Source organism: Columba livia, chromosome 10 (assembly GCF_036013475.1).
Source record: "Columba livia isolate bColLiv1 breed racing homer chromosome 10, bColLiv1.pat.W.v2, whole genome shotgun sequence".
NCBI classification, from domain to species: domain Eukaryota; kingdom Metazoa; phylum Chordata; class Aves; order Columbiformes; family Columbidae; genus Columba; species Columba livia.
In genome coordinates, this window is record NC_088611.1 from 5,580,688 (window position 1) to 5,605,897 (window position 25,210).

General features: G+C 44.8%; 1 protein-coding gene across 3 annotated transcripts in view; it reads right to left on the minus strand.

Annotated features, from left to right (window-relative positions):
* The window catches only part of DNAH1 (dynein axonemal heavy chain 1), a 74,078-nt gene that overhangs the window by 31,842 nt on the left and 17,026 nt on the right, over positions 1-25,210 (minus strand). For all 3 annotated transcript variants that reach the window (XM_065075076.1, XM_065075075.1, XM_065075074.1), the window contains exons 13-38: positions 24,913-25,106; positions 23,400-23,625; positions 22,662-22,781; positions 21,794-21,876; positions 20,250-20,391; positions 19,062-19,217; positions 17,908-18,106; positions 15,783-16,036; positions 14,678-14,890; positions 12,835-12,999; positions 12,017-12,138; positions 11,351-11,456; positions 10,088-10,267; positions 9,299-9,439; positions 8,492-8,655; positions 7,903-8,016; positions 7,101-7,289; positions 5,937-6,042; positions 4,769-4,882; positions 4,298-4,447; positions 3,701-3,787; positions 3,435-3,621; positions 3,228-3,319; positions 2,617-2,771; positions 773-950; positions 298-492 (exon numbers count right to left, since the gene is read on the minus strand). In XM_065075076.1, coding sequence (XP_064931148.1) covers positions 298-492; positions 773-950; positions 2,617-2,771; positions 3,228-3,319; positions 3,435-3,621; positions 3,701-3,787; positions 4,298-4,447; positions 4,769-4,882; positions 5,937-6,042; positions 7,101-7,289; positions 7,903-8,016; positions 8,492-8,655; positions 9,299-9,439; positions 10,088-10,267; positions 11,351-11,456; positions 12,017-12,138; positions 12,835-12,999; positions 14,678-14,890; positions 15,783-16,036; positions 17,908-18,106; positions 19,062-19,217; positions 20,250-20,391; positions 21,794-21,876; positions 22,662-22,781; positions 23,400-23,625; positions 24,913-25,106 — 4,032 coding nt within the window. The remainder of the gene's footprint in view (positions 1-297; positions 493-772; positions 951-2,616; positions 2,772-3,227; positions 3,320-3,434; positions 3,622-3,700; positions 3,788-4,297; positions 4,448-4,768; positions 4,883-5,936; positions 6,043-7,100; positions 7,290-7,902; positions 8,017-8,491; positions 8,656-9,298; positions 9,440-10,087; positions 10,268-11,350; positions 11,457-12,016; positions 12,139-12,834; positions 13,000-14,677; positions 14,891-15,782; positions 16,037-17,907; positions 18,107-19,061; positions 19,218-20,249; positions 20,392-21,793; positions 21,877-22,661; positions 22,782-23,399; positions 23,626-24,912; positions 25,107-25,210) is intronic.

A 25,210-nucleotide genomic window follows, 5' to 3' on the forward strand; every position in this document is an offset into this window, starting at 1 on the left:
ACTTTTCCCCTGGAATCACTGTACTTTAGGGAATGGCTTTGCACAAGGGACGATTTTGTCCAGAAGATAATTTTAAAAGGAAATAAACCAAACAATAACGACCAACAAGACTAAGTCACATCTGCAGCGATCAGTGATCTTTTAAACCCAGGAAATTCACAGGACAGTTTGTATACTGGTAGTCTGGAGTGTTCCCACAATGGCATTTAAATCCAGGCTTTGACAATTTTGGGCTGGCCGATATCTGAGCTGACAGGCTCCAAGCCATGGAAAGGCTGGAACGGCATAGTAGCTCACCTTGAGGAACCTCTTGAAGAGAGATGCTAGCTGCTTTGAGAAGGGCTCTATGTTGTTTGGGATTTTTTGCAGCCAGCACTCGATGAAGGGCTCCAGCCCCAAGATGCTGGGTTCCAGGTAAACCATGCCACAGCGGGAGACTGTGGCCGGGGAAGCAACAGCCAGATCCTGGACTTCAAACATCATGGTCATGCTCTGGAAATTGCAAAAGGAGAGAAAGGAGGATAAGGACTTGATCACTTGTGATATATCTTTCAGTACAATTTGGTGAAGCTGAAATCTTTCCCTTTGTTACAGGAGCCTTCTTTTTATTGTGTTCGTGCAGCATCACAGAGGTCTGGCCAACACACAGCTGCCACTGAGACACCAATTTCCATACAAGCCCATCACAGGCATCAAGTAGAAAGTCAAAGGCCAAGTCTGTTCCAGGAAGGAGGAAGGAAAACAGGCAGCAAAAGTGAGAGGTATGAGTTACCTCTGTCATCTTGATGATTTCCCCCGAGCTGAGACACAGCTTCTTATTGTCATCCAGCACCGTGTTCATGTTCTCAATCCACAAAGCATCAACTGGCCCATCAAACATGTACCACTTCTTGATGGTGTCAGCGGCCGCAGCTCCCTGTCGGATGAGTGAGGAAAGGATCCCGTCTGTCCTGGAAGGCAGGAGGAAGGCATGGCTTGGCTCATTCTGGTTTTGCTGAAATCAATGGCAAAGTTTTCACCATACAAGGCAACAGAGCCAGAATCTTACTCTGGTTCATGTGCCTCACTTCTTGATGAGCTGCATAAAGGTCCATCTCATTCTTTCTTTTACTGAGACATACGCCTAAGCCTGAGTGACACCATGAGACAATTTCTTTTGGCATTAGGATCTGGACTTCATGGACTTCAACTATAAAATTCCAAGTTTCCCTTTCACATCTCTGTCCTCAGTGAAAAGCAAAGAGGCCTTGCAAGCATCCACTCGGGCTATAGGTGGGTTACCTGCTCTCTGGAGGTGTCTCCTTTTCTCCACCAAGTGCAAAGGGAGACTCAGGACAAGTACTCTGCTAATTCAGATGCTTCAACTGAGTAACTCTAGGTTAGGAGGGTGAATCCAACATAAAGAGCATGACCCTCTTTATAACTTAAGTTCCCCATGCTCATCTGCCTGTGAACTCAGGTGGTGCTGGAGCTGGTGAACAGGAGAGCAGATACACAAGGAACGCTGACCATTGACAGCAAGAACTTAACCTGCACGTGGAAACCTGGAGTGCAATTTCTGTTCAGGCTCTGGACTCCACTCCCATTATTAAATAATTATTTGTTATTTCATAGTGCTAGTGAATGCCAGGGTGTTGTTACTGAAACCAAAGGAAAGCAGTCTGTGCTAAAGCTCAGCTGATTAAAACAGATGGATTTGTCTGTAAATACATTTTACATGGCTGCTGTATTTTTCTTTTTGTCATGTTGATGTGCCTGTGTGCTGCCCCTGGGTAGAGTTACATCATAAATGAACTGTCAAACTTAACTGGAATATCCTATAAAAGGTCCTTCGGTAAAGACACACCAGAGCCCAGTCTGGGAAGCTCTGCATCTGAGCATCTGTAATGTTTATTTGCTTGCACCTTTCCTAGAGGGTGGTTAGTTTCATATTTATTTAGTTTAGCTGGTTTTACAGAACACAGTCTTCAGCTTTGTCCCCAAGCAAGTGGTGGGTGACAGAGCCAAAGGGAGATTCACACCACTTCTCACACCTTAGCTTCTGGATAGAGTGAGCTGCAAAGTCAACTTCAGGTCACATATGGAAACACAAGCAGTAGGACTTGGCTGTCAAGAGGGCAAACAGGCTATTGGCTCTTGCTTCCAAACCACAGAAGCAAGCAGGAGCCCTGGTAACTGGAATGAAATGCCCCTTTATGTCTGAAAGTCATCCCTCATCATTCAAGGCCACCAGGGTATTTATACAGAACAATTCAAGTGCACAGTACAGAGGTCACTTTTCTTCAGAAGCAAAACAAGTGATTTTAAGCTGCTGTATCTTAGAGCAGGGGCATGTGTTCCAAAGCAATTGAATTATTTCTTGTTATGCAGCTAATGCTGCCAGCGGAGCTGCAGTAACTGTCTGGGCATGTGCTGGCAGCCGGGCCAAGTGCACAATAAAAGATGTCAGCTTAAATCGCTGTGACTGGCTATTGTGGCTTGCTGAGGATAAGGAATTGATCGCTTCTGGTTTTATGTTTCTATCCTAAACTGTTCTCAGCCTTGAAGAGAAGAGCTCAGGACCAGAAGAAAAACGTTTCCCGTCTGGAAGGAAGGAAAGTGAGTTTTGTACTTTACCACTCATGCGTTAGCAAGTTGAATTCTCCATAAAGCTGGCCCATTGTGATGGATTTGGGATTCAGCACAAAGTAGCGGACTGCCTCGTAATTCCCACCGCTGGCTGCAGGCTGACCTTTCAGTGACGTCATTGCAGCTGCCAGCACCTCGTAGCACTGCAAAGGCAGGAGAGCAAGAGAGTTAGCTGCCATGGCTCCGTAACGACAAAGCAACTGTATTCAAAAGGCAGCGAGAAAGGAGACGTAGTGAAGGATAATGTCACGGTAAGGAGATGCCTGGCTGTATTCACAGAAATAAAATAATCCAGATGCAGGGGGAGGAAGTTAGATCATCTACGCAAGAGGCCTGAAGAATCTCAAGATGTCAAAGTATGTCTCAGCCTTAGAAATTTGCAGCAGATCTAATAAGCCTCAGTCTAATCTCCCAACTCAAAAGAATGAGATACTAATATACTTCACTATGGCTATAAATCAGCGCTAAAACTCAGCATCTTGGTCCCCTGACTTCTGTCTCAGAGAAGATGGAAATAGCGGAGTACAAGTCTTCCATGAAGCTCAACCCTCTGCATCAATAGGTGGTTTGCAGGGGCCAGCACAGTATCTCAACCATACCTTTGTCTTCCCAGAGCCTGTTGGCCCCACTAGCATAAGGCCATGACGAACCACAGTGGTTTCATAGAGCTGGATGCACTTAGTCACAAAGCCTGTAAAGGAAGATGATGCGGAGAGGGTCAGGGACCAGCTCTCTCTTTCATAGCGCAGGGTGCTGGACTAACAGCCCAGGCCCAGGGGGAGCTCGTGGAGGGCCTTTCCCCTCACCATTGACATCCTTCAGATTCTCTTTGATACAGGATTTGCGAATGGCTTCTTCCAGGATACCATAATCAACAGGCTCTTCTTTGATCTTGGGAAATAAATCTGAGACAATACCCCTGAAGAGCTTGAGGTCATCCTGCAGGAATTTGGGTATGTTGGCATCCCTGATAGCCCGCAGGCAGATCAGCTCCTGCAAAGATTAAGAATTCAGAACTTCAAAGATCCTGCCTCTCTTATGTGGCAACAGTGTGAGGCAGAAGCACATTTACCTCATCCATAGTAGGATTCTCTCTTTTGAGGTTGCCAGCTGTTGAGATGACAGTCTTCACAGCTCTCATGCCAAAGTCATAGTGGTCCTGGAATAGGCACAGAGGAAACAACGTCATCAGACACAGGAGCACTAGCTAAAAAGAGTGAACCTATGCATGCACTCAGCAGGTAAGAAAAGAAAAATGAGAGAGAACAACCCTCTCAGAAGAGAGAGTTCTTTCAGAACAACTGCTCCTTCATCAAAGTCTGCTCTTGCGATCTTCCAACAACTAACTAGTCCTCAGCTGCACAGACTATGGATGAAGAAGACAAGAATAACTGGATGAAGAAAAATACTAGATGGAGGGAGAAGCAGGCAGAGCTGCTTGGCTCAGTTGTCCTGCCATTCTAATCCTAACTAGGACCGCAGGAGAATGCAAATCCAGCCTCAGGAGGAGAAATGAGGATTAGAAAGACAGGAGGTAGGTGATAAATGGGTATTGTGACCTTTTTGCGATACACTATGACAAGGCATCAAGAGAAGCATCCAGGCACTTTGAGTCTAGGCTAGGAAAGCCTCACATTTAAAAAACATTCATGGACATTATCACATTTACCTGGCTGCTGAGCTGCTCTGACAATAGTTTGAATGTTGTTGTGATCTTCTTCGCAAGGACTTTGGCTTCATTAAACCCAAAGGAGTAGAGTGAGATCTCAGCAATCATGGAGTAATCTGGGACCATCATGGCCACAGGACGAAAGAGAGCCTGAAACATACAGTTCCAACACAAGATCAAAACACTATTGTTTCTTGCTTTTTCCAGCAAACTGAAAAGGCTGAGCATCTCTCCCAGACTGTTCAGAGGACACAGCATGAGTGTCCCTGGCACCTGTCAGGGCAGCATCCCTGCAGACTGCAATCTGAGGAGTGCTGTTTGCTTATAGATGTGATTCAAATCTCAAAATGATACTAGAAACTTTCCAAAAGCATCACTTCCCAATCCTTGTCACAGACACACTGGTGGTCTAGTTAGCATGGAGCACCTGTACCACCCTTCCACTTTCTGTCTGTCGTCTGTCCTCCTTACCTTCAGGTTATCGGGCAGTTCAGTGCGCCCAGCATACCCTGGGTTCATTGTGATGAAGACTGCACAGGATGGGACCAGTGGGATCTCCATGCCTTCAAACATGAAGCGATCCACCTAGAAAATAAAAAATATTATCATCCTCAAAGAACAGAGCCTGACCTGCAAATTAAACACTGTAGCAGAATCTTCCAAGAGGAAAACAATGGCTTTCAGTAGTTAAATTATCAAGCATGGACACACACAGCGGCCCACAATGGTAGTGACTCAGTCTGGCCCCACTGCAGGAATCCAGTGTCACCAGCAATATTCCTCCCCATTTAAGAAACTGGGCTCATAGAAGATTTACTGATAGGATAATTTTTTTTTTTTTTTTTTTTGGCTTTTGAACAGAATTCTATTGCTGCAGCTGTAAACAAGCATCTTTCTATTTATTTTGCAGTAGAGTTTGTGCCTGAATTAATTTGTGGCAGAAAGGGCAAAGAGAAACCTAAATCCTTTTTAAAACTGCGTAGGTAGTAATTTCCGATCAGGGATAAAGTAATGCAGAAGAATTCACAGAGAGCAAGTTTCTAATTCCAAGCCAAAGTCAAGGAGATTCAGGTCTTAACCCCTGTGAGTCTCCAGAGAACAACGCAGAGGCTGGCTGCTAGGCTGGCTGACAGCTGAGCCTCCATGAAAACCAACAATTCACTTTATGTTGCAGATCTGTGTGTGTATGAGCATGTACTCTGCTGCATATATTGGGTTTTGTGAATCCACTAAAGCTTGGCTAACACATTTAGACAAACGTGGTGTTGAGCAGCTCATGGCAGAACACTGGTTGCCTTTACCACAGCTCAGTGGATCTGTGTCAGATTGTCTCCCACACCAAAGTCTGCTGGCACTGCAGCTCAAGCTGAGACATACTTCAGTCTGTGACTGTGGGCAACTGTGGCAGCACAGACTACGGTGAGGCTGCAAAACCCACCCGAGATGCTGACTGTGCAATGGCCCAATATGATGTGCTACAGACAGGGCATCAGTCATGCTTCTCCAAGCTCAAGTACGTCTGCCCAAGTTGTCCCCAAGCAGTAAGGCTGGTCCTCCATGAAGAGACACGCAAACACAGGGATTAGCCTGGATGAGCTCAAGTGGAGATTTTTTTGTCTGCCTAATGTTCATTACATACCCTTTGCTGCTGTGCTTTCTGAATGGTTGTGATCTGCTGGGCCACCACAGACAGCACCTCGATATCAATGCGGTTGAACTCATCAAAACAAGCCCATGCGCCAGCGCTGGGCAAGGAAGAAGAAATGAAGGGAGTCAGGAACATCATACAGAGCAAACTTGCACTCAAAAGTTCAGTTAGATCTAGAAATAATACATCCATATGCTGGGAAGGCAGCACAGAGGCAAGAAGTGAACCCAGAAGGCCCCTAATGTCCCAGAGCAGGTAAGTGACACAGCCACAGGGTACTGGTACCATGGAAGGGGCTGTGGCCCCTCACCACATCTATGCATCCCAGGCCATAGGATGAGAAGCTACACGGTCCCTATAAGACTATGGCAATGTCCTACCCTACAGCCTGGCACAAATTCTGCATGTTACAGATCTGGGCTTGAAAGAGGCATCACACTGAATTCCTGTTTTGTATGTGAGCTGTAAGTGTTGCAGATACAATTCAGGCATCTCTTAAGTCCATTTTTCAGAGCTTGGAAGACTATGTATAAAGCTGGAAGCATGTTTATGAGGAAGGTGATCTTCCCACAAGGCAGGGTTTAAAAAAGAAGTTAAATTACTTATAAAGAAAACATCTGAGAAGGGAGCATCAGCTTTTGTTGGAGTGACTAATTCAGATTCACCAGCATGCAACAGACTAATTGGACCAGCTCTGTTTGAAATGTAGAGAAGAGAGGAGCTTCTCTGAGAGGATTCCTCAGGGCTTAAAGCAGTCTCTCTTGGCTGCTCAATTTTGGATACACAGCAGATTCTCTCCTCCTTAAGATTAAGCAGCTTGTGGGCTGAATCTCAGTCTAACGTGTATGATACTAAAACAATGGCCAGAGCTGCAAACATTTGCACAGGTTTCTAACAGTGGATTGGTGTCAAGCACTTTAATTTTGCCTTAAATGAACAGTATCTCTTTTTATCCTATTTCTTTTTTTTTAATTGGCTCAACTGTCTCTCCCTTCTGGCAGGAATTTTATAACTTTGCTCATTCAGGAGTAACACTCCTACTAGGGCTTTGTTTGCTCTTCTGGGCTGCTCTGAAAAACACCCACTGATTCCCAGTGGCGAGCATCCCTGTATCCCACTCACTCCTTGATAATGACACACAGTATTTCATTGTACCTGGCTAGTCCCTTGAAAAACTTTCCCATTGCCATAAAGTCAAGCTGGTCGGAGCAGTTGAACACTACAGTCTGGATTGCTAGTGCTTTCCCCAAGTCTTTTGTCGTTTCTGTTTTGCCTGTTCCCGCTGGTCCTGCAGGTGCTCCTCCAAATTTCAGGTGCAGAGCTCCTGTAAGCGTCAGGTAACACCTACAACAAAGAAGAGTCCAGATGATGAAAAGCATTTCTATTAGTGATTTCAGTAAAGGGAGACGTATGATCTATTCAGTCAGAGACAGGTAGGAATCCATCCTTTATTACTCTGCAGAACTGCTTAGATATGCAGCACTCTGCAAAGGAGTTAGCTATATGGCCTTGATTAGTATTCATGGGGGCCTGCATGCATACATCTTTCTGCCACTGGCTACGAATTCACTCTCCAGAAAAAGAACAGTTACAAAAGGGTAAAACTACGATTGCTGCTGCGTATTCTAGGGTATTAGATGCTCCTATTTACTCGTTTGTAGAAGCGCTCCTTAATTATCATGTGGGAATTTTATATGAGTCAGAGCACCATATTAAGAACTAGGAGAGTGAAAACAACCAGTCTGAGCATTGATCACTAGGAACACAGAACCAACACCAGGGTGTTTCTGTTCTCTCAGGTAGTCATCTACTGTACAAATAGCTTCTATTTACATGAATTAAGCAGTAAGACTGGCATGGTCTCATCCTTAGTTTAATCCCCAATAAGCCTTGTTCATACAAAAACAAAAGAAAAAATAAAAAGATACACTTATTACCCAAAAAACAACTTCCTTACCTGTCAGTGAGGGGCGTGATGACCAGACGGCCACTGTTGCCCAGATACTCATAGCCATAGAGAAATTCAGCATTGACTGCTCTGATGTACAGGTCCTCCTTCGTCCAGTAATATCTAACGATGAGCGAACATGACATCAAAAAGATAAACGCTGCCTGGCAGACAACACAGCAGCTCATAAGACTGCAACCTGCAGGTCTGGAGACCTGCATGTCAAGGGTTTCCCTCTTGAGAGAAGAAAGGATAAGGTACCCCAAAAGGGCAGACAGGGGTTCTGAAATTAGGTGTTATATTAAGGGTCATATTCCTTAGGCAGGAGCATGCCCTTTCACAGTGAAACACCATGGTATGGCTTCGTCTATATTGCCAAAGTGGATGATATCAAAACTACACCTGTTAGATGCCTTAGAACCAGCATCCTTTTTAGATTTAAATCTCATTCCTCACAGGGACATTAGAGGCAACTCATGAATACTGCTTACAGACCATGCAAACTCTTGTTACCATTTGCTATGGACACAACTGATAGGTAAGGAGGATGAAGACTGGCCAAGGAGGCCAGGTGAGGTTCAACAGCTCTGCTCTCTACCTGAGCTGGGAGATCCACTCAAAATCGTTCATGCTTGTCACATTCTCCTCAATCAGCTTTGCTGCAACATCCTTGGCATGGACCTCAATCACAATCAGAGCTGACAACACTGATCGCTGCATCTTAGACAATTGTCCACGGACCAGGGCAACCAAATCTCCCAGCTGGGAAAGGAAAAGAAAATACTCTGAAGCAATACCTATCCCAAAGAGCCAGGCTGTACTAACACAATGCAACTGAAGTTATGGCATGCCACGTCCAGATCACAGGCTGTGTCCAGGCAACTTCTGCCTCTTCTCTTGCCATAGATACAAATGACCCCTCAGAAAGCAAATAGTGGTCAGAGCTCACTTTTGCCTACAGCATTACCATGTTCAGGTGAAAAGAAAGAGTTAGAGCCACCATGAGGCCCAGAGCTAATATATCCCAGGTATTAGGTGTGATTAGATGCAGGGAACAGATACAAAGGATGCAGTTTTACTTTGACTACTACCATCCATCCCTTCAGTTCTCCTCCACCTTTGACTTTTGGGTGACCCTGGAGACAGGCTCTTTCACTCTGTTTCTGTCGTCAGGTAATGACCATATTATCTGTGCTGTACACTATTAGAGGTTTATGATGACAAATATCCTAATGATTAAGATGATAAGAACCTGGTTATTTAGCTGGTTTTGAGCTGTGCTATGTGGGACTATGTCTCTGTTTCTCCTACAATATTGTCCTGGCTGTATTTATAAGTTATCTGAAGTCTCATGATTGAAAAATCTCCATCTGGCAGAATCTCACCCTCATATTCACTTTCATACCTGAGTAGTCAGCTGTGGGTAGAGCCTGCTGGACAAATCTCCAGCTTCCAGAGCTTCAGACACTTCCTTTGTCCAGAAAATCTGGCAGCCAGCAATGACCACTTGGCCAGGCCATTGCAAGACCCATGTAGTACGTGCAGTCTCAAAAAAGACAAAAAAAAAGGTGGTAAGACAATGATTTTATTTTTTAATTTCTCCGTCTCCCTGATCTGAGATGCATAATTACAAAATAAGAACTGTGTTATTGTTTAAGAGGCTTTCCTTTTATTTTCCTCCCGTTGCTGAGTAGAAAATGGCAACAGAAATATCTGAGGCCTTTTCATTTTTCAGCTTTCTGCCTCCTTAGACCCAAACAAATTAAAATTTAAATTTTCTACCAGCATAGCTTTTACACAGAAACCAGAACCAAGATGCATCCCCTGTGCATTGACCGAAATCAATAGTTCTCATGTCTTGGTTACTTTTACCAGCCTCTAGCACATGTGCAAGACATGAGAGTTTGAAGGAGATCTTCATAAAAAAGAAGTTGCCTGGAGAGAAGAATAGATACGGATTCATGCAGGGTTGTTCTATGATACTGGGAAGCATTCTGTGGCTGTTGAGTGAGTGTGTAGGGTTTGCATTCTTCTGAAGCATTAGTTCTGCACTTAACACACACGTAACTGGATTAAAGGTGTATTTTAAAACTAGTAGAATATGACAAATTCATCAGCCCCGTCACTGGTGAACTTTATGGTAAGCCTGGAACCAAGACACTGGAGACCAGCCAGCCTGTGATAAAACTCTTACCTCCGGATAAACACCAATTGATCTTTCTATGTGGTCCCGTACGCTGGCTTTCATGGATTTCTCCACTTCCAGCAGCCACTCCTCCACATTGTCAGTGGGATAGATGGAAACACACAGCTTCACCTCTTCTCCTTCAGCAGAGTACATGTGTGTGATCTGCAGGTCCTCCTGGAACAGCAGCTAATGGAAGAAGCGCAACAGGAGACGTGAAAGGAGGCTTTTCTTTCTGTTCCTCCCCTCCTGCCATGGGGGAACAGCCAGGCTGTAGTGGTGTATGCTCTCTGGTGCCAAACTTGGGTGTCAATAGTGATACCAAAATGTACGACAGATGTGCAAAATGACCTCTCCAAAAAATGGAGAGTGCCTGTATGAAAACAAGAGATTCATGTTGCTAGTTTAACTTAAGCAAAACAAACGAAATTACAGATAGGATGAACATGTCTCATTGCATGTCTAGGATGCAAACCCTGTTCAATTCTGTAGATTCAAATCATTTCCCTTGAGGTCACAGTGCCCAGTTTTAAGAGTAAAATTCTAACAGCTTCTCCAGTGCCTCAGCATATCACTGAAAGTCTCCTTATTTATTCCAATGGCTTTGCACCAGCTTTCCAGTTCAATTTCCTTTCTATTTTCCCAATCTAATGACTAGGAGATTGGTTTTAGTGTCTGAGTATTGTGGTGGTACAATCTGTGACTAGCCATGGAGTCTGAAATCTATTACGAATAATAAAGAGGAAAAATAGCTGGGTTAACCCCAGCTCCTAAGTGGGGATGAAGGCAGAAACTTAATTCAGTTCAGGCTTGCTCATTGTCCCTGCTGGGGCTGTCAGCAAGAGTGTGATTCCATCCTAACCAGGTGCCTGTGAGTAGACAGCCAAGTCTGAGCTACTTCTCTTGGCCTCCACAGTGTGATGGACAGACATCTCCAGAGAGAGCGTTCTCGTCTCCTAAAATGGGGATCTAAGTGAATTTCTGCAAGTTGCCCTTTGCAGAACCTTGTTTTCCCCTCATTGTCCATAAGGCAATCAAAGGTACCCAATTGATAGGCAGATGTCTGGCTTTGAAATGTCTAACGTGAGGTTGCTGGAATCCCACTCCAGGGCAGGGAGCACCTTGCAATGCCTGTGTGCAGTCACAGGTCCCCAGGAGATCCGTGTCCACGCAGCAGAATGTGAACAGCCCTCCAGACCCCAGGATGCCTTCAGATTCCCATGACAACTTCCCAAAGGTGGGCCAAGCCATGAGGGTGCTTGCTTTGCCTACCTGTGCAATGTTCTCAAAGCATTTGCGGAGGTGAGGTTGTACAGCAGTGGGGTCTTTTGTCTGAGATAGTATTTCCAGCAGCTCATCATCTGAAAGGAAGTAGAACCTAGAAACACAGAGTGAAGCATGAGGGGAGGCTTGCTATACTGCAGCATCAGGGGTGAAGTCCCAGTAATGCGAGGAACAAGCCTATTGCTGCAGATACTGTTTCTGACCACTCACTGATCTCTTTGTATTTGTGTAGGAGAGTAGCAGCTATGGTCCAGTCATCTCCCTTTCTGTAGAGACAGACTTCTCCATCTGCAGAAATCAGTCATTCCCATGCAAAGTGGGCTTAAATGAGTATTAAAGCATAGACGCATTCCATCAGGAATAAGAGACGGAGTTACATGAAAGTTTCCATTTTACCCCATCCTTTCTCGACAAATCACGAGGCACAGATATGCAACGATGCTACCGGACTCACAACATTTGTGTCTGCCTGTTTTTTCCCCATCAGATGGCAGCATTGAAAGGCGCAGCCCTGCTCATGTTTGCAAGTCTCATGACAATATCCTAAGCTTGGGTTGTGTTGCTCTTTCTTGGCAGAGCGAACTGGAGCGAGCCTCTCCTTTTGTGTTTTCTGAACCAGCGAGTGTGATCCAGCCCACTGACGTTTGGGGTTACCTGGGAAAAGCGCGTCTCTTCATCTCCAGATATTCGCTCAGCCCTTTCTGCACTAGTTCGAGTAGATTGTTACATTTTCGCAGGTTCTCTAGTAGCACGGGATCTGGGCACAAAGACATCACCTATAAAGAGAATGGAGAACAGAGGAAGCATCAGTATTCTGTGCATGTTAGAGACAAGGCAGGAGAGATAATTGGGTTGCCCACTGATGTTACTGATAGGATTTAAATGAGTCATTCACAGGGATCTGGAGAAGTGTGAGCTTTGTGGGCAAAGAGAGGAAACAGCAATTATGGATGTGATAAGCGCATTTCTAGATTCCCATAATTACCACCAACATCTGTAATATGGAATACAAGTGGTGATGGAGACCTGGGAAGGGACGACTGGAGAACAGAAGGGTGCAGAGCACTGCTACCAGGCCACAGAAACAGGTGAAGGGCAGCAGAAGAGCCAAACAATGGCTCTAAACAATTTAAAAGGGTCAGTCTTGAAGAAGAATCGAAGGAGATATCTTATGGATCAGGACTATAGCAGGCCTGGTTCAAGAGTCGTAAGAGGTAGGGAGTCTGTGTGCTGGGGAGAAGGTCTCTGGTGGGGCAGACAGCTTGGTGCAAGGCTTTGTAGGGAACGGCTGTCCATTTGGACATGTTCCAAGAGAAGAAACCTAGCACAGCACCCTGGGAGAGGGTGCATGGCTCATGCAGGGCTGCTCATGCCCACACCATTACAAAGGCAACAACCCAAAGGCAGTTCTTGTGTGAGCACAGCTCCAAGGAATTTGGGATATCTGCATTGGCTTTCATCAAGACACGCACCTCAGGGTTTTCTTTAGCATTCTTCATGATGTTCCGCCACTCCATATCCATGTCCTGGTAGCGCTGGCTTTCCAATGGGAGCTGTCTTTTGATGTCCTCTGATCTAAAGATGGGCTCCAAGTAGAGCCAAGAGCACTGGCAGTTCAGCCATTCCTCTAGGACATCCTAGTGGGACACAAAAGGAGCATATCGGGACACCATGCTATGAACCTGTTCAACAAAACCATTCAAACTGCACCAGAACGGGGTTAAAAAAAAAAAAAGAAGAAAAAAAGAAAAGAAAAAAGAGGTGACGCTGCACTCAGACCTTCCACAATTCTAAAATCTACATGCAGCATCAGGAGCTGGAATTTCCTTCCCGAATAATTAATCCCTTTTGCTAATTGTTATCAGCAGGTAGTTTAAAAATATGTGTAAGCCAATACTTAAGATCAAAGGGACTTTGTGGTGCTAGGTCAAATTTCTGTGGCTAGTGTTTCTGTATTTTACAGAAAAGAGTACTATGTGAGCACACAGTAAGATGGGGATTTTATTTGTGAAAAGAGCTTTCTTTTGTGGAAGAAGAATGAAAAATAATATGCCAGACTCTGCATTTGTCATATCCTCTCTGCTGCCTGATATACCTCAGCCCCAGCCATATCTACAGAATAATCCATTAAAACATCCTTGAACAACACTCTGAGTTAAGAGAACGCATGGAAAGCTAAACATTTCAGTTAGGGACCAGAAGGGAACTCTGTTTGTCAGGCACTCAGAGGAGCAAGAATAACGTTGGAAGAACATCTTCCTCTTCCATTTTCAGGCATGGGAGACGAGAAGGCGTGGGGAACCTGCCCCACATCACAAAGCAGCTCAAGTGTTTGACTCCCTTTCAGACTGCCTTAGTCACATAGTGCTATCTGGTGTTCTCTGACCACAGGCAGCTACTCAGCCCAGCAGGAACTGGGTTTTCTAGTAACACAGACGGTGGCTCTTGCCACACTCCATCAGCTAACCCTGATTAGCCACTTCCCAGAAGCAGATTCATGGGCCTTTCATGACAGGGGTGAATGCAATTAAAACAAGGGGTAGGAAAGGCAGGGTGAAAACAGACAACATCACAGCCAACGCCACACAGTAGATAACTGCATTTCCCCATGTCATCTGCTGCCTTAGGGCTTAGAGCAGCATTTCTGTACCCTCATGAGATAAGGTTAGCGCTCTGGCAGCCCACGGCCCAAGCACATCCAGAAGGTAAGCACCAATAAACAGAATAAGGTAGTCATGAGCAATGCTGCTGTGCATCAAACCCCAGCATTTACATAGCGTTCTCCAGCTAGATACTTGTATTGGAATTTTTCTCCTGCAGCAAAATGCTGTTCTGCTGGCTGAGTCCTGCTGGGTGCTGAGCATTCAGGCTCCGGTTTGATGATGAGGTGCTGGCATGGTCTGCCAGATCCTGCCTAAACAGGTGCTTTCCTACACTGAGATGTGAATGATTAGCATGGATTCCACAGGACCTGTAAGAATCTGTAAGATTCACTTAGTATAATACATTTAGAGATACCAGTAGGGCTATTCACAGCAATGGGAGAGTCCTGACCCTGCCAAAAAGCATGGCAATAGATACTAAAAGAGTTGGAATTTCATCACTGCTGTTTGCAGAAAAAGGCTCTGAGATTTTATCCCCTATGTTATTAGAGTCAGAGGGCTTTGACAGGCCCTCTTCTTCCTTAAAGACTGATATTCTCTTGATAGTTGTCCTCCCAGTTCCCTAGCAGCAACTGCACAGTGTCCACGTTCAAGCATGGCAGCACAGCCCAGCTGCCTGCCTTCACTATGTGTGTGGGTAAGAAACCAATACCTGTGTTATCTTCAGCTTATTTTCCCATGTGCCCATTCTTTCCTCAAAATGTTTCTTGAACGGTGAGAAGGACATGCTCTGAACCATGACAATGTGATCATCTGTGAGCTGATTAGCTTCATCGGTGTCTTTCAGAATAAAGGTGCCCGTGTCTTTGTAAGGCTCCACAGTAAAGAAAACTGAGTTCCATTCACTCTCCATCTTGTTGAGTGCCTGGAACAGAGGGACAAGCAATTTAATTTTCAGATGCAGCCTTTGCAATGGTTTTCCCAGCTTCCACAACCCTCTAAATGTCCCTCTCTAGCAAGTGACAGGCTTTTGCTCTTGGATTCCACTGGAAACTGCAGCTGTGTATTTAATGCATGACACACGCAGCAACAGCACATTTCCTCTGCACTGCCCATGGACTCAACACCGACCTGAAAGGAACACTTTGAGGGGAAAAAAGGGCAATTTCATCTCCAGGCCCTGTTATGATACTAGATGCACAGGGGCTGTCAGTGAAGTGTTTATTAATGAATACGGTTAATGACGGCTTTGTGAAAGGGGCAGCTACCCATTGAGAACTCGCCTGAGACTTCAGAGAACAAAACCTGCCAGAAGGTAATGACTTTCAATCAAGACCATCTTAGGTCACATCTGAACTGGTGAGCTGAAGCTGAAAGACTATCTAACCCATGAATTCCCAGAGCCAGCAAGTCTTCCCTGCATGTTAAAGGATTTCCCACCTCCGTTTCCAGTCACAGCTAATCCCTGACATAAGATTTGAATGGCAGAATGCAGACAATCAATTTATTTTAATTTAAACAGTCACTAATCCCACAGTGAGGTGTGAGACCCAACCGATGGATCAGCAAAACCATCAGGCAAGCACTGTTATGTTACAACTGAAATTCTATGCAAGGCAAAATTACTTCTTCTAGTGCGTGAACTCAGTTGCGTGGCCATTGCTCCTCTTTCTAAGGCCAGCAGCCTTTTCACTTGAGCTGCAGAATGTGTCTAATGCTCTGGGACAAAAGGAACATCACCCAAGGCAATGACTGCCTGCTCAACAGAAACGTATTTGAGAAGCAACCAAAGACACAGCAAGTCCCCCTCTCCTCACATTCTCAATGGCGTGTTCCTTGCCAGCTATCTCAGCTACTTTGGTAATGCTCTCGATGTGATCCAGCAGGTTCATCTCCAAGCAGTGACCAACTGTCAGACTGGGTTCTGGCTTGATATCCACATTAATCTCTTCCGACAGCATCTCCCAGTGCCGGCTTTTCATACCAGGATTGTTCAGCCCTTGAATTAAGGGGACGTATGATTTGAAGTCTTCAATCTTGTCTCGAAACTCCATTGCCACAGCCTGGCAGGCTTTCAGAGAGAAAAACAGAAGAACATCAGCAACACAGTGTGTAAGGATGTTTCCTTAAGGAACTCCCTAGAAGTTGTCCAAAGCCTGATGTGCTTGTAGACACATGGTAATAGGGTAGGTAAGCAGCAGCAGAGCGCACTGGAAAATGCAGGTTGAATTAATGAGGACACAAAGGCTCTCTCTACATGGCTACTAAGCAAGGATTCACACCCACTCCCAGAAGCAGACTTGCCTATTAGCCAAAAGTCTGTTCCAGGCAAGTCCATGCTAAGCAGGAGTGTGCCTTAGCCTAGAGCTCAGAAACAGAGAAGCAGAAACAGAGAAGCAAACAAATTTATTTCCTTATATAGGCCGAAGCATGATGAAGCCCCATCTGCCAATAGATATTTTAGAAGCTCTGGTCATCATTCTAAGATCTTAACTTCCTTAACAAGATCAGGCTGCAAGTTATCTCACACCCAGCTCAGGCGATCCTAAATAGAAGATGGACACAATGCATAGGAGCTAGAAGTAGGCTAGGATTGCAACCAGCTTTGAAAAGGGAAAGCATGCAGGAGACGCCTTGCCAGTCCATGGCCACACCAGAGCCAAAGGCACTTCAGCCTCATAGGAGGGACAAAGTCAAGGAAAGGGCTTCGCTCTGGGGGCGTCCTGGAAGCCCACGTCTTAGCATTGTTCACATCATGTCCTTTTCCAGCTTGTGCTGTTGCGAGTAAAGCAACAGATATGCAAAGAACATGGGACTTGCTTCCTTTCCAAAATTTCCAAAAAGCACATGCCTCCTTTTATTGCACCCTGCATGGCTGCACTGCATGTTCACGGCAAGGACGTGACTGCCTCGCACTCCCTGCTGGGTGGTCTGTGAACACAAGGCAGAGTCAAGGACAAGGCACATATTTCACCAGGTGCCAGGAAATATTGCAATGAATACGAGCAGGTATTCTTGGTATTTCTGTTTACCATAATGATTCATAGTTACTCACGCAACCACTCATCACCTCCTCCATTGGGGCTGATTCATGGCATTGTTTAAGAGTGAGTTCAAGTTTAAAAGGATGAATCAAAAATCTCCCACTGTAAAATATATTTCAATCTAAGCCATCTGGCATGAGATTTTAGAATTAGCTCTAAAGAATGACCAACGCATCTCTGAGAATCATGGAATGGGAAGTTAAGCTGCAAGTGAAGTCTCAACTCCAGCTTTACCAGGAGCCATGATTAAAAGACCTTCATGTGGACTGCAACGGCTGGATGCGATCATCTGAACTTCACACACATTCAGGCAGGAAGGAAAATAGTTATTACATTCCACAGATCATTTCCAGAATTTGCAATTTCATTTTATTCACAAAAAAATCAAGATGACTTCTGGCTTTCCACTAAATTCATTGGCCAATAGAGAAAACAATATTGGCCAAGAAAACAGCACCCAGAAGATCCATATTTAAGTTCCTTTCTGGCTTGTCTAAGGGCTTAAACCCACCTGTCTAGCCACTGAGCAACACAGTAATTCTCTATCACAATTCTGTATTATATTACTTTATATAAATTAGTAACTATTAACTGCAACATAAGAGGGTGGGTTTTATTTTCAGTACTGTATTGGGAATTAGATATAAAAGGAATTTGCAGCCTGGTTATTTCCAAGCCAGACTGGTACTTCAAGCAGCAAACTAGCACCTAGATGTGAATCATCATAACTCCAGAAAAGAAGTGGAAAATTACTTTGCTAGCATTTTCTCAGCTGGCTCCATCACACACAACACATCCGTGTGACATCCTGACAATCCCCGTTCAGAGCATTCTGTGACACACCTCACATCAAAATGCTGATATGGACCAACTTCCTCCCCCCAGGCTGTTTATCTACCTGGTGAATCCTTGAACTGCCTCACGCATTTTTGCATTGTCTTAGAAGATTCATTGACATTCTTTTCTAGCTGCTCTGCCTCAAGTTCCACAAGAGGATCATTCATCCAGCTGTTATGCCACTGCATCCAGTCTGACACTGTAGTCCAGAGATCATAGTATGGCTGGAAGTCCTTAACCATCTTGGATAGCGTACTGTACTTTGGAAAGAGAGAAAAAGCAAGCGTAAGTACCAAGTGTATTCTCTGCATGACAGCTTGCATGTCAAATGGCCAAAAAAGCCACAGTTCTTTTTTTAATCTCAAGCAAGCAACAAGAAACATGTACTTCAGGAGCAAGTATCAGACCACCTTCTCCGGGGACCACAATACAGATTCCAAGGGAGAACAACTAGCAAAGCTGGGCTTCACATTCAGTCACATTCAGGCCAAAATGCATCCAGCGGAGCTGGGCCTGCACCATCAGTCTGGTATGGAGAGCACACTCTCTCCACTTGCCTCTACAAATGCTCTGCTGCAGAATGAGATTTTGATGGGTAGTCCATACACAAACAGTGAGAGCATACACTGCACATCATATCAAAACTTGGCTCCTTACAGTGAAGGAGAATTAACCATAGACTGAGAGGCAGGAGAGACCAGGTGAGCTCCACTTCTACTCTGCAGCCAGGCTAGGCTGGATGTGGATGACAATGATTCCTTGGCAGCTGAACAGTTACAGGCAAAATGGGTGTTTGCAACCACAGAACTGCTGCCTTAGGAGAACAGGCTGTGCTCCGAGCCCAGCCAGCCACCTGCACACCGCTACGCAGCCACTGCATTCAGGTCTGTAGAACTGCAGTAACAGCCTTACAGACACTGATGCACTGCACTGCTGCTTCAAGACCCTCCCCATCCAATTCCTCCTCATAATCGTCATCCAGTGAGCACCCAAAGTCTCTCACAGAAGTAGCAATATCAGGCCCATGAACCTGGCATCAGCTCTTCTGCAGCACAGTGGAGTGACGGAGCAGTGTGGTCACTCTACAGGACCACAGAGCAGTTTGTCTGATAATGAGCATGAAGGATTCCTCCCTGTCTCATTATTTGCTCTACCTACTACCTAGAAGGCCCAAAAAAGATTAAGGGTCCTGTAGATACAGGACCTGACACTTACTTTAGTAACTTTCATCCCGAAGATCCTTTCCCTGTTGTTGTAGACATTTGCCAAATTCTGAAGCTCCTTCAGCTGTTTCTTGACCTCCCTTGCTTTTTTGGCCAAATCATGAGCTTGGTTAGTGTCCACGGTGACAGAAAAACCATATACAATCAGCTGGAAGAGAAATGGCAGGCATGAGATGTGGCTCTGAACATGAGTGCTGCCTCTGGAGACACAGCTTCCTGGTGTGCTCTTTGTTACATTCAAAGGTAAGATTCTTATCCTCACAATTTCACCTCTCCTAATCCAATTCCATTTCTGTTTAGACTATGGAAGTGGTGAGGAGAAGCAATAACCACTGGCCAGGCGGTTCAAAGTGCAAGTGTGAGGATCGGCTGCTTTTTTGTCTTTGTGACAATAGTTAATTCCTGAGGAGAAGAAGCAGCAAATCTGTGCTCAAATTTCTTCCTGCTGCATTTATACTGTAATTAGTTACAGAATCAGTGAAGCAAAAATAATAGCTCTACTAAGTCACTCGTTCGTTTCCAATCCGTCCAGAGCTTCTCCAATAACTTTTCTGTCTTGTCTTGGTGGCTTGGTTTTGTCTGTCTGTTCAGTGTTGGGGTACTATCATTTTGGGAGGTTATTTCCAAGATAATTTAGGTCACTAATCACAGCCTTTCCCAGATGGCTTTTTTTTTTCTGTATTTAAGGGTTTCTGGTGACAAATAAAATTCAAACTCTTTCAGCAGAAACCAGAGGTTATCTCAGCTCCAAAACTCTGCTATTGTTTCAGGATCTTTCATGCAAGGTGAGTTCCATGACCGAATGCTGCATTTTCCCCCTTGATGGCAGCACATCATGGGAGATGCTCTGCAGGGAAGTGAGTACACGAGAAAGAATAAGGAGGTGCCTGTGTTGCCTGAGTACCAAGAATTGGAATAGTGTGTCTTGGTGAACACCTTCCCAGTGAAAAATCAGTATTTCTACCCAGAATATCATCTTTCACACAAAAATGAAACTCCTAATCAAAAGTCCAACTTCCGAGAAAAAAAAAACAGGGAGGAGGTGGTAAATTTTTGTCCAACAGTATATTGACCTAAAAATTCATCTGACTAAAATCTCATCTGAAAGTTTCCCATTTGGCTGACCACAAGAGCTTCACGGCCCCCTTCTCTGGACAGTTTATTGTCAGGGGCTTAATACCTGCATCTCCTCCAGTTTGTCTTGAAACACATTCTGATCTATGGCCTGGATTTTGCGAAATTTTTCTTCATCCTCCAGGTGCTGGAGCTGAATGGACTCAGTTTGCAGAGCTATTTTGTGTGGCCAGTGTCTTGCAGCCCACCTGCACTCACATGATATAACAAAACAAACAGAAAAAAAAGAAAAGAGGAGGGAGAGAGAGAAGCTTTTTGAGCATATGTTTGAAATGCTGAAAATAACAGAATGAGAAAGCCAAATCCCACCAAACAAGGAAGCTTTACAACAACAGAAACACATGTGGTTTCAACAAAACATTTTTTTCCAGCTTGTCTTGTTGATATGCAGTTCTTGTGACTAGGCTATTCAACTGGAGAGGGCTGGGGAGAAGTGGAGGGCCTTTTTAAAAGGAACAAATCCACTATGCTACTGAAAAGCTAGGAGACAGAATAACAGTTGCCATCCAGAGGGAATGTCTGTCTTTGAATGCATTTACAAGGAACTGAAAAAAATGGGGTCAGAATCTTGGCTTACAGCTTTTCAGGGCTACTGAAGAAGCCATTCCCATTCAGCAGGGCAGTGAGGGGCCAGGGTAACCCCGAAACAGCAAAGCTCTGGCTGGCCAGGCTTCTGCAGAGCACCCTGGGGAACACCGTGCAGATATGGAAAAGGCTGCGCAAAGCAGCTGCTCATGCCAAGGCAGATTTCTTGGTTCTTACCCAGCCCTGGCCCAACCATTGCTCTATTTGGACTTGTCAGCTTGTGTGCAGTGCCCGACACAAGCTCTGCAGCGTTACGCTCGAGCTCACACCCCTCCCAGAGCCTGGGGATGCAGCAACCTCCCACCTGCATGTGCCAGGTCTGGTCGGTGGGCATACAGCTGTACCTGTGCTAAGCTGTCCTAGAACTGAGCTACTTTCCTGTGGTTTCTGTGGGGTTTTCGCACCGTGCATCCCATGTTTCTAGTTTCAGGAGCACTCTGCAGGTACTGAGGTTGCAGACACACTGGACTGTCCAGGCTATACGAGAAGTGCTTCCAGGACTGAGCTGACTTTAGAAGCTGTGTAGCTGTGAGTGCACTCTGCTACTGGGGCAAAGCCAGCCCCCAATTTGAATAATAAAATAATAAAACTAAGAGGAGACTGCAGGGAAAAGAAATGCAACAGTAATACAGGGTTCACGTTCCTTCCTATTCCTAAGAAAACCCTGAATGTTCCTACCTTGGAAGTGTTCATTCAGATTCCGACACAGCCTAAACTGTGCACTTTGTAACCTTGCAAATGACTCAAAAAAAAAAAAAACCAAAAGAGCTTTAATACCTTAAACAGGTTAATAGCTACTGGTTTGCCTTGTCCCCAGGCCAGAAGGCAGCATAAACCCACACTGATCTATAAACTGCATTTCAAGAATTCAGTGCTCATGTAGCCTGAGAGGCACTCGAAAGTTCTGCTGGAACCCTTGATAGACACATAGTCCCTGAAGCACCGAGAGCGGTAATTGCTGCAAAGCATCCCACTTTGACAGTGGGAGAAATGCCTTGTGCTCACATGTCACTGAAATCTTCGTCAGTAAGTTTGTAAAGGAATTCCTCTAGGACCTTGTAATCTTCCACGACTTGATGAATCAGTTCCTGCACAGGGTGAGAGAAAGACACAAAAAACCAGACACCTTCAGACCATACTGATTCCAACTGTCTGGTGTACACCTCATTTTCAAGAGATGCTTTTGAAGGGCGTTAGTCACACAAGCTTAACGTGATGTAGGCTGCTTCAGCGGGAATGGATTTACAACCCCTTGTTCTGCAAATGATCACGCCATCGTCACCCTCTGTTCTACATGAATGAAGTGTGACCGAGTGGATAAAGTGCTGGACAGAAATTCAATGTTTTGGGTTATCCTTCAGGTTCTTTCCTTGGCCTGGACAAGTCAGCTTACAGCTTGATGCTTTTGTTTGCCATTTGTTCAGCTGAGAGAAGACCTACACTTCAAATAACTTTGAAATAACTTGGCACTAGAATACCCTATTAGAAGAAATACATTAACAGCAATATAGGTATTTGGTAGCAGAAGTATTTTCCTGAAAACAACAATCATTTTTAGAAAACAGCTATTCAGTACACAAATGCATAATGGATCATGAAGATAGCAAAAAGCACACTTTTCTGTCTTTTAGGAAAGAATTTTTTACTGCTGTTTTGTTTTGAATAGATATTTAAATTCATGATATTTGTATTTAAAAATACAAATCTTAGAAATTACAAAACTACAAAGCCAGAGATCTTCTGGCATTGCATGCAATGACATCGAAGCAAAAAAACCCCTGGAGTTCTGCTTCTGAGACACCACACATTACATTGACAAATTTCCTCCTCCTTTCTCCCAGGGTCCCCTGTCCACAAGGAGAGCGCGTCCTACCTCCTGCACAGCCAGCTGCTCGGGGACCCCCTTCATCCACTCCCGCAGCTCTGCCAGCTCCTCGATAATGTTTGGTTTCTCATGCATTTTGCAGCTGACGGCTTTATATACATCACAGATCTACAGGAGGACACAGCAGAGAAAAGACCATCAAAAAGTCATTAATTGTTAATGGACAACCTGCCATAATCCACCCACTTCCCATTCTGAAGGTGGTCTAAAGTGATGAGTACACAGTCCTGTTCCTGTTTCTGCAGTCCTTCTCCATCCTTCTCATTTGAGCTCAAATGGAATGAGACTGCCAAAAAAAGAGGAAGAGGAATTGCAGGTATGTAGTTGAAATGATGACAATAACAGATTTAGACAACCCTCTGGCAGAGGCAGTTGCCTACATTCCAGTTACACTCAGAGCAAGCAGAAGGACCTTCCAGTTGTCTCCTAGGCAGATCTTTTCAATCCACCACACATTTTTATAAGATGGCAGGGTCTTGAAGAATTTCATCTCAAGAGGTACAGCTTTCAGGTACATAATTTATTACATCTATTTAATACCTGATTTGATTGAGTCTGCGCATCTCCTCTCTAGTAGTTTTTTAAAATAATCACTCTGACACAATCTTTAAAATGTCCTCATTAATGTGGCCTCAGTTGGCATCATTTGACCATTTCACAAACACAGCAACTTCAAAAGCTGAAGGACAAGACACTAACAAATATCTATTGAACAAGGTAACTTACATTCTGCACCTGCAAATGCAGGTTTTTAGCAAGTAAGTCCAACATGGAAGTGGCAAGTGCTTTGTATTTTTTGCACAGATTTCGCTTAACATCTTCTGTGCTGACATGGAAGGGACCAATGACAATAGAACGAGGTAAAGTGTTTTGCAGGTTCTCCTTTTCAGACAAGTACGTGTTTACTATAGTCATCACCTCCTGGGCAGATGGACTTTGCTCTTCATATTCTCTGTAAATAAAAACACCAACAAAAAAAGGTAATGTAGACCTTAAAATTACTTCAACATCCAGGCTGTTTGTAGGATGTTCAGATGTGTTCATCCAAAGGATTAAGATATGAAATTAATAATGAGTATGTTTACTGTTTTTAAAACATGCTTCTATTGAAATATATACAGCTTTCTGCAAGTACAGACTAGAGAGGCTACCAATGCCTTTCAGACCTTACAACCAAAGATATGCTGGCACAGGAGGTGAGGAGCTTTGACTGAGCATGGGAAGCTATAGTAGCAAAGAAAGTCCCTCTGTTTGGGTGACCAGCCTGCACTGAAAGCTCTGCTTCAGCGTCTTCACTGCTATGGCCACCACTGCCGAGCAGAGGAAGCCAGGCTGCCTGTGCCTACCTGCATGGCAGCTGTGCCCATGCAGCGGTGCAGACAGGCCCCCAGCTTCAGATGTCTGTATGAGAAGACATGGAACTGTTAAGTAGCTGAGGAACTTTACTGGGGAGCATGGGAAGGGATAGAGTCAAATCTGCAATGGATTTTAGCAACAGATCTGAGGCAGAAAACATTTTAGCTGCAGAAAAGGAGTGGAAGAAAGAGATAAAAGAGATAACAAGGTAAGAGGAGAGGGAGAGGCAAAACGAAAGCACTGGGGTAAACAGGGCAAGATCAGGAGGCACCTTGGGGGAGGGCAGGTACTTCAGTGTGTTCTGTGAAGAGACAGGAATTTCTCAGATTGGGTTTTTAAATTATTAGACTGGAATAACAAAAGAGAAAAAGCACTTCAGTCCCACGGTTTGGAAAGAACATGAGGGCTAAGAAGAAGACCACTAAAGTGGCGGAAGCTAAAGGACAGCATAGGTGCAAAGAGTTTTGGCAGTAAAAACAACAAGACTGAAACAAGAGAAAACATCACTTTCTACAGAATGTTACCAGCTGGAACAGACGCTATTTGAGGAGGTCAGAGTCAAGTATGCTAACTGGATTTTCAAATAGGATGAGTCACTTTCAGGGCCATTAATATAGCCAGTTATACTTACAAACATGACAGGAATGTAACTACTGTCAGAGCCAGGAAGAAATTCTCACTGCCACCAGTGTCCTCTAAAAGCAGGGACCACTGCCCATGGCTGATGATTGCCTCTGGTGGACACCTGATCTTGCATCTGAGGTACGTCATGCACATCCATGGTCTTGGAACAGGTCCCACATTCTCAGGCACATCCACACAACAGCTTCTGAAAAGAGTTGCCATTCGGGCTATAGAGGTGCCTCCATCAGAGGCCACTTACCTGAGGAAGTACTCGATGTCATTGTTATTCAGCTCCAAGAACTTCTCGTATCTCTTGGCATAGGCTCGGAGAGGGATCAGTGCCTTTTGAATGGCAGACCACACAGTCTCGCGGAGTTCTTCCACTTCTGGTTCGTGCAAGTCCACCGAGTTCAACAAGGGTGTGCCTGTGATACCCATGCTCTCCAACACATGCTGGAAGAGGAAGGAGAGAGGTCTGTCAGCACCAGCAGAGCTAACCGTGCGTTCTCAGGAGAGCAGCGAGACAATCACTAGTGGCACCTTCGGGAAGTCATGCA